Source organism: Rhinolophus sinicus, chromosome 13, assembly GCF_057876585.1.
Source record: "Rhinolophus sinicus isolate RSI-liver-muscle chromosome 13, RSI-T2T, whole genome shotgun sequence".
Taxonomy (NCBI): Eukaryota; Metazoa; Chordata; class Mammalia; order Chiroptera; family Rhinolophidae; genus Rhinolophus; species Rhinolophus sinicus.
Genome location: NC_142513.1, coordinates 383,418 through 394,284, shown reverse-complemented (window position 1 = coordinate 394,284; position 10,867 = coordinate 383,418). Strand labels below are relative to the sequence as shown.

The following is a 10,867-nucleotide window of genomic DNA, read 5'->3' as shown; positions in this document are numbered from 1 at the left end:
GCGGGTGAGGCCGCGGCCAGGGGCCCAGAGCCCAGGAGCACTCATTTTCCCTGCTGTCCCAGATGGGGCTCTGAGATGGAGCCTAGGATCAGAACCTAGGGTCCCCCCATGATGCCTGACAGCCACAAACGGGGTGCTTGGTGGGAGGTGACTGGCCCATATCAGGCCCTCACAGAGCTGTGAATGGGCAGGAAGACCTGGGGGGTGGGTCTGGGAGCCCAGGTTCACCCCCAGCCACACCCATGAGCCTCAGCGGCATGAGACCACCCCTTCCTGTGCCATGTCTGTCTCCTCGCCTGCGCATGCCCACTTGGTTGGGTGATGACGGGAGGTCGGCTCTCAGCACACACCCACTGACTAATGTCTAGACCCCAGGCGGGGGCAGCAGCAGGTGGGTGAGGTTGCCGGGCTGCGGCAGGAGCAGCTGCACCCGCGTTGAGATGCAGTCAGACCCACAGGCAGGAAGTGAGGTGGGGAGCTCTGCCGAGAGCTGCAGAAAGGCACCACTCCTTGGGGTGCCGAGCTAACCGGCTTGCCCCAGATAGGGCTGACGAGGTACCACTGTGCCCATGGCCTTGGTAAGTGCCTGCTCTGGCCTCCAGCCTGGCCAGGTCTCCAGGCCCCTTGGTGCCCTCCTGGGGGCAGGTAAGTGCTGGGTTCTGGGAGACTAGGGCCTACCAGGTCAGGGCATTGGGACCTGGGCTGTGATCAGGTGAGCAGCCTGGGCCCTCTGGTGTGGGAAGCCCACTCCCTGGGTCTGGGCAGACTGGACTAAAGGGCTGTGCCAATTGTGGGTGGACCCCCGTCCCCTACAGCCCTGCTAAGAGGCCTGACTCCAGCCCTTCGGGACTCCCGGCTCTAGTAAATGGCCAGGGGGCATCACCTGACACACGTCTGGGAAAGGAATGGCTACAGGTGAGGCTGGCCTGACGCTCCAAGGCTCATGGATGTGGCCAAAGAGGCCTCCCCAGCTCTCAGGTTTGGGCCGCAGTGACCACAGGGAGGCTTTGGCCACGTCACAGCTGCCCCCCCTCCTCACTGGCCACACTCTGTGGCCATCTGGGTCATCCTCGATGACTTGGGTGCTTCCTCCTGGGAACCAGGAAGAGCACACCTCAAACCTGCCCAGGAGCCCCCAGCCAGAGGCGGGAAGGTGGGCGCTGAGGCTGTCCTCTCGGCCTCAGCAGGAGGGAGGGGCTGCTGCGCTTGGGGTTTCCTGTGCTGAGTCACAGCGCCCAACAGTGTGAGGCTGCCCGGGGGGGGGGGGCCCAGCCTCTCAGTCAGCCCCTAGCACCCTGTCTTCTGCCCCCAGGCTGGTGCAGGACTTCACAGGATGGGGCCACAGATGTCCTCGGCCCCACCCACCCTCTGGGTCCTAGGGTGCCTGGCCCTGGTCCTTTGGCTCTGGGTGCTATGCACAGCCTGCCACAGGTATGTCCATCCTTTGGGTTCCACGTGGAGCCTGGCTCAGCTCTGTGGCCAGAGGGGGCAGGGCTCCAGGCAGGCCCTCCTTGGACCAGAGGCTGAAGCCCCCGCCCCCATCTCTGCCTTCCTGGCCTCACCACCCTCTTGCCCCCAGGAAGCAGGCACGGAGGCAGCAGTCAGAGCTGCAGGGCAGCGTGATGCAGGTGAGTGTCAGGCTGTCCCCTGGGCCAGGGCGCGGTCAGCAGGGGACCAACCAGCCTTCCTTGCCCCCAGTCACTGCCACTGCTGAGGCAACCGCACCTCTGCTCCCTCAGCAAGTCGGACACCAGATTGCATGAGCTATGCCGGAGCCCTCCAGGCTGCAGGGGTGAGCTGAGCTGGGAGTGGTCAGGCTGTGGGTGGGGTTTGCCACACCGTGCCCCCTTAACCCACCCAACTGACCTCTGCCGTGACTCTACCCCCAGCCCCGCGGCCTGTCAGCATGGATCTCTTGCACCTGCAATGTCTGGAGGGGTCCAGAGGCACCACCAGGCCCCAGGTAGCCTTCTCAAAGCGGGAACTGCCCCGGCCCGGGCCTGCTACCTCTGCCATCCAGCCCTCCATCAGCCATGAGGCCACCTATTCCAACGTGGGGCTGGCTGCGATCCCCAGGGCCAGCCTGGCAGCCAGCCCTGTTGTGTGGGCAGGAGCACGGCTGACCAGAAGCTGTGCCAGACCTGGGCCTGAGGCCAGGTCCGTGGTGGCTGAGTATGCTTGCATCCAGAAGTTCAAGGGAGCAGGTCTGGGGCCCCAAGACCTGGAGCAGGGGAGCGCCGAGGGGACCCCAGCCATTCAGGTAAAGCAGAGGGTGTGAGGTGGGGTGGAAGGAGCTGGGCATGTCCTCATCAGAGTGGACGGTGCTGACCTCTCCCTGGGTTGGCTCTCTCTGCAGGTGGACATCCTGTACTCCAGGGTCAACAAGCCGAAAAGGAGAGACCCAGAACCTGCCACAGACCAGCAGGACCCCAGGGACGGGGGAGTGAGTCTGACTCCGGGGAGCAACTTGGCCTGTGAGGCCCCCCCACTCAGGGGCCTGAGTGTGGACAAGGGCCTCCTGGAAAACGTGTATGAGAGCATCCAGGAAATGCGGGCCCCTGAGCGCCAGGAACCCCCCAGATGTAGCTATTAGCATGAGTAGACATGAAGGCCTCCTGCTTCCTCCCCACCCCGCAGCCTAGGGAGGCGACTCCATTCCCTCCCTGCCCTGAACATCAAGTACAGATGTTCCTGCAGTGTGGGGCCCGGCCCCCCACCACACACACTCAGCTGGCAGCACAAATTCCCAGATCCCAGGGCTGCCCGTCCTGAGGGCCCTAGCTGCCTGGCCTCTCCCAGCCGCTTCTTAAATAAATCCCCAGCTCAGGGAAGATGGACACATCGCGCCTCACAGCCATCTCTTCTTGCAAGCCTGAGGGGTGGGGTTGTCTGGAAGGAGTAAAGACACCCTCTTACCTCGGGCGCAAGCGCTCTCCCTCCTTGGGTGCCTGGGCCCTGTCACCTGAGGCCACAGGCCCTCGGTCAGACTCAAAGACCGCAGGGAGTGGGGCAGGCCTAGGCGTGGTGGTCCCCAGGCACAATCAGTTCTATAGGCAGTGCCGCCGGCGGCAGGGTGGCCGCCTTAGGGTGGGACTTGGACCCTGAACGCCAAAGGAGGGCTCCACCATCCAGCCCCTGGGTTACATAAGGGGGGGTAGTCGTGCGTTAAAGAATAACCTGCTCCCAGGAAGCCCGCCAAGGAGACGCGGCCCCTTCCCCGGATCTGGCAGCTCCGCACGAGAGCAACACCGCGAGGAAGCCGGCCCTCCCCGGCGGCGGTGGCGGCGCGTGCCGGCCAGGACTTCGAAAAGGCCAGGGGCGTCCCGGAGGGCGGGTGCCACGATCTGGGCCCCCACCCGCGGCCCGCACGGGAGCAGCCGGCCAGGGGCGGGGCCTCGGAGCGCAGACCAATGGGAGCGCGGCTGGCCCGGGCCACGGTCCACCTCAGAATATTGATACAGCGCGCAGACCAATGGGCCCGCGCCGGGGGCGGGGCCGCGCGGAAGGGGCGGGGCAGGTCACAGCTTTGGGGCAGCGCGGCGCGGCCGGCTGTCGATCCAGGGCGGGGGTCGGCGGCCCCGCCAGCCCGGCCCGGCCCGGGGCTGCGTCCCGAGTGTCCGCCCTCGCCGCTGCAGCCTCGGCTCCCGACCCGCGGGCCATGCAGGCCGAGCGCCCCCCGGCGCCCGGGCCGGGCTGCGGGCGCCCCCCGCCCCGGGCTGCCGGCCGGGACCCCGCGGCCGCGCTCGTGTCGGTGCCCGCGCCGCCGCAGGTACCGGGCGCCGGGGGCGGGCCCCCAGAGTGCGCTCGCTGCAAAGATGGCGTCGGGACTGCACAAACTTTGGGCCCCCGGGGGTGGGACGGCGGCCGGTGTGTGTCCGTGGGTCCGCGGGGCTGAGCCGGACCGCTGGGGGCACTTGCTGCCGGGGGCGCTTCCCGCCGCGCCCGCTCGGCCGGGGAGCCAGGGAGGGGCGCGCCGGCCGCAGTTTGTGGGGGTTCCCAGCGGATCTGGGGTGGGGACTGGGGGCCCTGGTCCGCTGCTTCCGCTGAGCACACCCGGTTTGCAGGGCTCTGCCGTTAGCGGCGGCTTTGCGGGCTTGGAGTTCGCGACCCCGCAGGAACCAGAGCCGCGGGACCCGGGGACGTGGGCGGGGGCGGCGGCGAGAGCCCAGACACCATCGACGCACAGCCAGGTGCCAGCGCACAGGTGAGCCGGCACGCCTGGCCGAGGTGGGCGTGCGCACACGTGCTCTCTTGTGTGCAGGGGTGGTGGATGGGACGCAGGCACGTCTTCTTGACACCCCCCACGGTGATGGGGGTGGGGGGGGCTTGTCTCAGCGCAGGTCAGGGTCCCGAACTGGTTCTGGCCACACCCCCAGCTCTCCAGCCCTGGAAGAGTTGAGTAGAAACGATAAGTGTATTAGTATCTCTGTTCCCCTCAATCCCTGGGGCCATAGGCCAGAGCTGGGAGGGGGCCGCTGTCAGTCTGTGTGTGCATTTGAGGCTGTGGGCCGGCGTGGGGTCCACTGCCCAGGAGTCCCCAGGCTTTTGACGCCATCTCTCCAGCCCTGCAGTGAAACCCTCTTGGGTGCCCAACAGCCTGGATTGGCTGCACAGGCAGGAGTGTGCTCTGGCCGGCCGGCTGGGGCCTGGAGACCCACTTCTGCTTGGAGGCGTTTCCCCTGGCTGCTGTTCACTGCTAGCTGCTCCTGCCCCCCCCCCCCTCCGCGCCTGGCCCTAGGCCCACAGCTGCTGTCTCACAGCCCTGGTTAATGTGTGATTAGGAGAGGGTTGGGCTTCTCGTGCCCTGGCCCCACCAGTGGGGCCTCAGACCCCCGTCCAGCACCAGGGTCTGGAGACACCAGGAACAAAGCCATGGATGCAGATAACTCAGGCTTCAGGGAGACCCCGGCCCAGGCCAAGCTCCTGGGGGTTCCTGGAGGTCTGGGGCCCTGCAACCCGAGCTGGGGGTGGAGCTGGGCCTCCTGCCCAGCGCCTGCAGCAGGGAACCTGCTGTGCACACACGTGCCCAGGCCTGCACGTGTATGCCTAGCCAGGGGAGGGGTCTGGAGTACTTACTGGGCCCCACCCGCCACCCCCACCCCCTTTCTCCTCCAGAGCCCCCCTAGGAAAAGCCTGGCTGGATGAGGTCATGGCAGCCGCGGCCCTCACAAGCCTGTCCACCAGCCCCCTCCTGCTTGGGGCTCCAGCTGCAGCTTTCAGCACAGGTGAGACTTAGAGACAGGGTATGGCGCAGGGGTGGAGGCAGGGCCCAGGGCTGCTGTTCCTCCAGAACCTGGGGCCGGGGAACAGCATCACATTGTAAACACGACATCAGGACCCCCCTCCCTGAGGCCAAAGCCCCAGTGCCCCAGGCCACAAGCCTCCATGACCTGTCCATATACACCTGGCTGGCCAGTTATTGCCCCACACAGGCCTTCCCCATTTATCCTTCCTTTGTTAGGGAGGTTAGTACCCAAGCTGCTGTGGCCAGCTCCTCCTGGCTACTGCCTCCTCCAAGAGGGTTTTGCCAACCAAACTCACCTGTGAACAGGTAAGCAGATGAGGCTGAGTTCAAGGGACTGATGGCTGCAGCTTCTGCACAGCAGCCTGACCCAGGGATGTCCTGACACTGGCCTGGCATGTCCCCGCAGAGCCTGGCTTACAGCCCTGGCAGGAGAGCCTGGTGAGGCCACGAGGCAGTTACGGCAGCAGCCCCAGTGGGGACTGGGGCTGGGACCTGGCCAGTGAGCAGAGCTCCCCAGCCACCCCGTCGCCCCCACTGCCCCCTGAGGCAGCCCACTTCCTGTTTGGGGAGCCTGCCCCTAGGAAAAGGAAGGTGAGCCCTGGGGGCAGCACTGGGTTTGGGCACACGCGGGTGGGCAGCTGAACCTGACCCTGGCCCTTGTCACCCAGAGTTCGGTGCAGGTCCTGTTCCAGTGTCTGTGGAAGCGCTGTGGGAAGGTGCTGAGCTCGGCGTCCACGATGCAGAGACACATCCGCCTGGTGCACCTGGGGTGCGGTGGCCGGCAGGTGGGGGTGGGGCAGGCCAGTGGGCCACCGCTTCAGCTCCCACCTGCTGTGTTCCCGTCAGGCGGCAGGCGGAGCCAGAGCAGAGCGATGGTGATGGTGAAGAGGACTTCTACTACACGGAGCTGGACATTGGGCTGGATGCGCTGACCAGCAGGCTTTCCAGCCTGACACCTACGTCCACCAGTGGGCTTTCCAGCCTGACACCGATGTCCACCGCAGCCTCCATGCTGCCCGCATGCCCCCACGTAGAGCTGCCGGAGCCCCGGGCCCTGCCTGGCTTGCTGCACCCACTGGCCCTATCCCCACCCCCTGGGCTGAGCTCTGTGGCAACCGCCCAGGTGTGCCACAGTGACCACGCCTACCAGGTGGGTGAGGTCACGGGCAGCCACTGGGGCCGGGTCTCGGGGCGCTCTGGAGGGGAGCAAGACCACTGCGTTATCGCCTCTCAGGGCTGCCTGGCACCCACCCAGCTGGAGCCACAGCCCACCACAGGCGGGGCCTGCGTGCCCGCCCTGCCCTCCAAGCTTGGTGCCAGCCTGAGGTGCGTGTGTGTGTTTTGAGGGGTCCGGGCAGGCGCCAGGCAGGGGAGGTCCCGGCCCAACAGCAATCCCTGCCCCTGTGTGCTCCCCCAGGAAGCCCCGAGGTGACGCCAAGAAGTGCCGGAAGGTGTATGGCACGGAGCGCCGGGACCTGTGGTGCGCGGCCTGCCGCTGGAAAAAGGCCTGCAGGCGCTTTCTGGACTGAGCCACCTCGCCCTGCATTCTCCCTCGGGAGTTAGAGGACACCAAGCTCCACCCCCAGCCCCCGCCTGGGGTCTCTCCTAGCTGCAGGGTCTACTTTTTAATGGGGTCCCCCAGAGGTGGAGGACAGGCCCGCCACTCAAAGTGCCTCTGAAGAAACCAGCCTTTTGCACTAAAGCCCCAGGGTCCCCCCGGGTAACTGCCCTCCCTGCCTGTCAATGGACTTGTTAAGGGTGCAGCGGATAGACCCGGGATCGAGGTCACATGGGAGCCAGTCCTGGGTGCACTTTCAGGGGTTTCGGGGAGGAGCCTCCCAGCCCGCAGGTGACCTGATGGTTCAAGGGCCCAGGGCTGACATTGGTACCATGTTTGCAAAGCTCAGGTATCTTGCCAGGCGAGGAGAAAAATTAAAGGTTTGCGATTTTTCCAGAAGTTGTCTCTGCCTCCTGGGGGGAAGGACGTGGAACTGCGACTCTGCCACATGCAGGGGTGGTGGGCTGGGCAGGCCTGGAAGGCCAGCAACAGGCTGCAGAGTGCTGGGGGTCACTCTGGCCACATCCGCCCAGTATGAGGCTGGAGGATAGGACACTGAAACACACGAGGCGTCTGCTTGAGCAGCAATTTCCCAATTTATTGAAAGTGATCGCTTTGCAAGAATGTCTAAGCTAATCCCGTCACAGAAAGGAAACCCGCAGGCAGGCCCGGAGCCCAGGCAGACAAGACATTGCAAGACCACTAGAGAAGGTTGTTTACCTGTCCTGTGGCGACAGAGAAGCAGGCGACAGCCCTGACGTCCCACCGACCCATTACGAAACCTCCCCCCAATAAGAAACACATCTCCAATACAAACACAGGTTTATAATAATTAATATAAAGTCAGTATAATATAGATTATCCCCAGAAAAAAAATCAACACTCTTCAAGCACTGCCCTTTGTCTTTTTGACAGGTTGAAAGCATGTTGAAAAAATAAATATTTAAGAAAAGCACACACACAGCACCCTCACTACAAGTATTTCTAAAAGGGCTGCATACGAAACACAACATAGGGTCAAAAAATAAAAAAACAACCATTAAGTATGGCTTTTTAAGAGTTGCACATGTCACAGAATGAGCGAAAATAAGATTATCTTTCATAATATTGCAAAAAATTCCAGTTTTTGCATTTTCTCAGAGTTTTATATAAAGAAAGATGTGCAAAGTTGGAAGCAGTAGCTGTGTCTTTTGAATCAAGGTCCCAAGGTCCCTATTGAGTCCTGGCAGTGTTGTGACTCCCAAAACCCAGGGTCCAAATGTACAACCTGGTTGGGATCCGAGTTTGGTGCAGAAGTTGTCTGGGTCCCGGCCCCACCCCCACCCCAAGAATTCACCACCCGCAGGACTGTTTCCCACTTAGGTGTTGCAAACACCAAGATACAGACGGACACAAATGAAAAAGTACAAAATGTGAAATGTAAGCTACACACTTCCTCTTCGTAAAAAAATATTTATTAGTTTAAACATTGATTTGAAAAAAAAAGGATCAGTCACATAAAAAAACCCTTCATGACACACCTTTCCCTCCATGCCTCTGGAGAGGGGACACCACACGGAATGTGAACCTGCCACTCAGCGAACACCAGGGCCGCTCGGGGGGCCCTCAGTCTTCCAGTACAGTATTGGTTTTAAGGAAGAAAACACCCCTGTGGCACTGACAGTGGACCCCCAGAAAGGTGAGCAAGGGCCGTCCAGAGCGAGGAGTGAGCAGGTCAGAAAGAGCAAGACGTCCTGAGTGCAGAGGCAGAGGCGGCCCAGGCGTGGGCAGGACGGCCTGAGAGGTGGGATGGGTGCAAAGCCCAGACACCTGTTGATAACAAAGGTCTGGTTCCATTTTACAAGAAAGTAGGTCTGTTTAGAAAAGGGGTTAGAAAGTGGGGGAGGTACAGAGTTCTGAGAGCCCGGGAGCGGGGGTGGGGTGGGGCGGGCGCGGTCAGCCAGGCCTCCCTGGTGAAAGGCGGCCAGGGGAGCACATCAGCTCCTGCGTGGGCCTGGCCCACAGGGCGGGAGGAGCTGGCAGTGTGGAGGGCTCAGCGCCCACCCGGCTCCTGCCCCCAGCACGTTCGGGAGAACCTTGGCCCTTTCTCTTAAGGACACCAGTGTCAGGAACTCAGAGTCCCCAGCGGAGGGAGGGGGGGCAGGCAAGCCAGGTGACAGCTCCAATGGGACACCCTCTTGGAACTCATAGAAACAGCGGCTGATTTTACTGATAAATAAATAAGACAAGAGCTGAGACCTGTCCCCCGGGCAGGACTTCCAGGGCAGCACCACGTGTGTGCAGCGGCACGGGCCAGCCTGGGCCCCCCGCCACCCAGCAGCAGCCCAGATGGCTAGTGCCCCATGCCACCACTAGAACCTGCGTCGAGGTTTTGTGGAGTTTTCCACCTAGAAGGAATAGGTGTGACACAATAGCAAACGTGTGAAAGCCATTTGGTTTAGGGTCTGTGGGAGAAAATAAAAACCCTGTCTCCTGCCAGGCACCGTGAGTCCTCCCGTGGGGCGAGCTGCAGGTTTGTGGGAGCCAGGTGGCTGGGAGGGTGGACGGTCTCAGCAACGAGGGGGTGTCGAACGCAGCCTGAAAAGGGAAGACAGACAGGCGCCTGTCCTGTGGCCGGCAGTGCACGAGGTGGGCCTTTGCTCTCCACAGGGGAAAAGAGAAGACAGGTCGTGAGCGTGTGTGACCGACAGCAAGGGGACTTGACAACAAGCCAAAGGAAAGACAACTCTGTGTTTTGTCAAGTGAGGAAAATAATGCCAAACCCAACAATTCCACGTAACTGCCTCTGCATGACTACTTAGAAAGTTCGCTAACCCACTCGGAGGCTGAGCAGCACCGGCAGTCAGGAGCACGGCCTCCGGTGCCAGCAGCAACGAAGGAAGCGCGCAGGGGTGGGGAGGGGCAGCAGGCGTGGCCTGGGCAACAGGCTGGGCAGAGCCCAGGGACAGGGCCGGCCCCAGGCTCTCCAAGGAAGTGCACACAGAAGTAAGAGTGGGGTCCCCTGAAGGGACCCCGAGTGGGCCTGCAGTGGGGAGCAAGGTCCCCAGCTGCTGCCTCCACCAGAAGATAGCACCTGGGAGCCCTCAGCCCGGCGGGGCTTCTGCAGCGGTTTCGTGTGGAGCACCAAAGCCCAGGGCCTCTCTGGATACAGGACCTGGGTTCTGCGGGCGGGCGGCAGAGCCATGAGGACAGAGGACTCCGGGCAGTGACCAGGCTGCTGCGAGGGGCGTGCGGGGACGGGGTGGGCTGGAGCACGGCACACAGCGCGGGAGTACAAAGAACTCCCCCCCCATCTCTCGGACCCGAGCAGCGCCGACCCTGATCTGGCTACTGGGCCATCAGGCGTCCCGAGGCCAGGTCGGGCCCATGGGCCTCCTTGCTGCTCAGCTCACACACGCTGCTGTTCCCACAGACGGTGGGAACACCCTCTCCCTTCACTCAAGCCCACCCTGCACCCCACCAACCTCATGTTCCGTCCCAGAGCCCCCCACGTGCTGGGCCACACCTGCTTCTGAGACCACAGGGCTGGTTTCTCTGTGTGTGTCTTGGGGGCAGGAGCAGAATAGAGGAGACCTGGAGGAGGGGACGCGAGGGGTCAGCACGGCCCTGCCAGGCGAGTGAAGCCCCGAAGCACGCACACAGGTGGAGGGGTGGCACTGCCCCCACGCCAGCCCCCAGCCAGGAGCCTAGGAGACCCAGGCAAAGTCCTTGTCCGGCCCCCCCGAGGGGCTGCGGGGCCCCTGGGGCGAGTCCTCGTCGTCCTTGTCGTCCCCCAGCAGAGCGTCCTCGTGGGCCAGGCCCACGTCATCCTCGTCCTCGCCCAGCTCCTCCTCACCCTCCCCTCGCGGGTCGTCAGGGTCCTCTAGGTAGGGCCCGTCGCCAGCGAAGAGCTCGGGGGAGCCGTCGGCCCCAGCGCTGTCCAGCGGCCCAGCCATGCCATGGCCGGCACAGTCGGCACACACGCCATGGCGCCGGGAGCCGTGCTTGATGCCCACGCTGGCGGCTGACATGAACACACGGCTGCACAGTTTGCACACGTACTTCTTGTCCTTGCTGTGCACCTG

At 63.3% G+C, this 10,867-nt stretch overlaps 3 protein-coding genes across 8 annotated transcripts in view; 2 read left to right on the top strand and 1 right to left on the bottom strand.

Moving 5' to 3' along the window:
• Window positions 1-11: 11 nt before the first annotated feature.
• On the top strand, window positions 12-3,658 carry LIME1 (Lck interacting transmembrane adaptor 1; the record flags this gene model as incomplete). The annotated part of the gene is made up of 7 exons (XM_019753380.3): window positions 12-578; window positions 1,313-1,431; window positions 1,580-1,628; window positions 1,699-1,792; window positions 1,890-2,260; window positions 2,357-2,443; window positions 3,188-3,658. Coding segments are annotated over exons 1-7 (1,200 nt in total), but the record flags the coding sequence as incomplete, so codon positions are not given.
• On the top strand, window positions 3,636-7,202 carry SLC2A4RG (SLC2A4 regulator). Of its 4 annotated transcripts, none has more exons than XM_088789031.1 (8): window positions 3,636-3,769; window positions 4,065-4,204; window positions 5,116-5,225; window positions 5,652-5,836; window positions 5,914-6,014; window positions 6,092-6,201; window positions 6,235-6,571; window positions 6,663-7,202. In XM_088789031.1, exons 1-8 carry the CDS (start codon window positions 3,659-3,661, stop codon window positions 6,772-6,774), a joined length of 1,206 nt encoding a protein of 401 aa, XP_088645157.1. In that variant the 5' UTR covers window positions 3,636-3,658; the 3' UTR covers window positions 6,775-7,202. The 4 variants fall into 4 exon arrangements, with proteins under 4 accessions (XP_088645157.1, XP_074173645.2, XP_074173644.2 ...); XM_074317544.2 differs by having other exon boundaries at window positions 6,092-6,395; window positions 6,480-6,571; XM_074317543.2 differs by having other exon boundaries at window positions 6,092-6,571.
• Window positions 7,203-8,239: 1,037 nt separating this feature from the next.
• ZBTB46 (zinc finger and BTB domain containing 46) overlaps window positions 8,240-10,867 on the bottom strand; it is a 44,996-nt gene continuing 42,368 nt past the window's right edge. For all 3 annotated transcript variants that reach the window (XM_074318019.2, XM_074318017.2, XM_074318018.2), the window contains one exon: window positions 8,240-10,864. In XM_074318019.2, coding sequence (XP_074174120.1) covers window positions 10,490-10,864 — 375 coding nt within the window. In that variant the 3' untranslated portion in view covers window positions 8,240-10,489. The remainder of the gene's footprint in view (window positions 10,865-10,867) is intronic.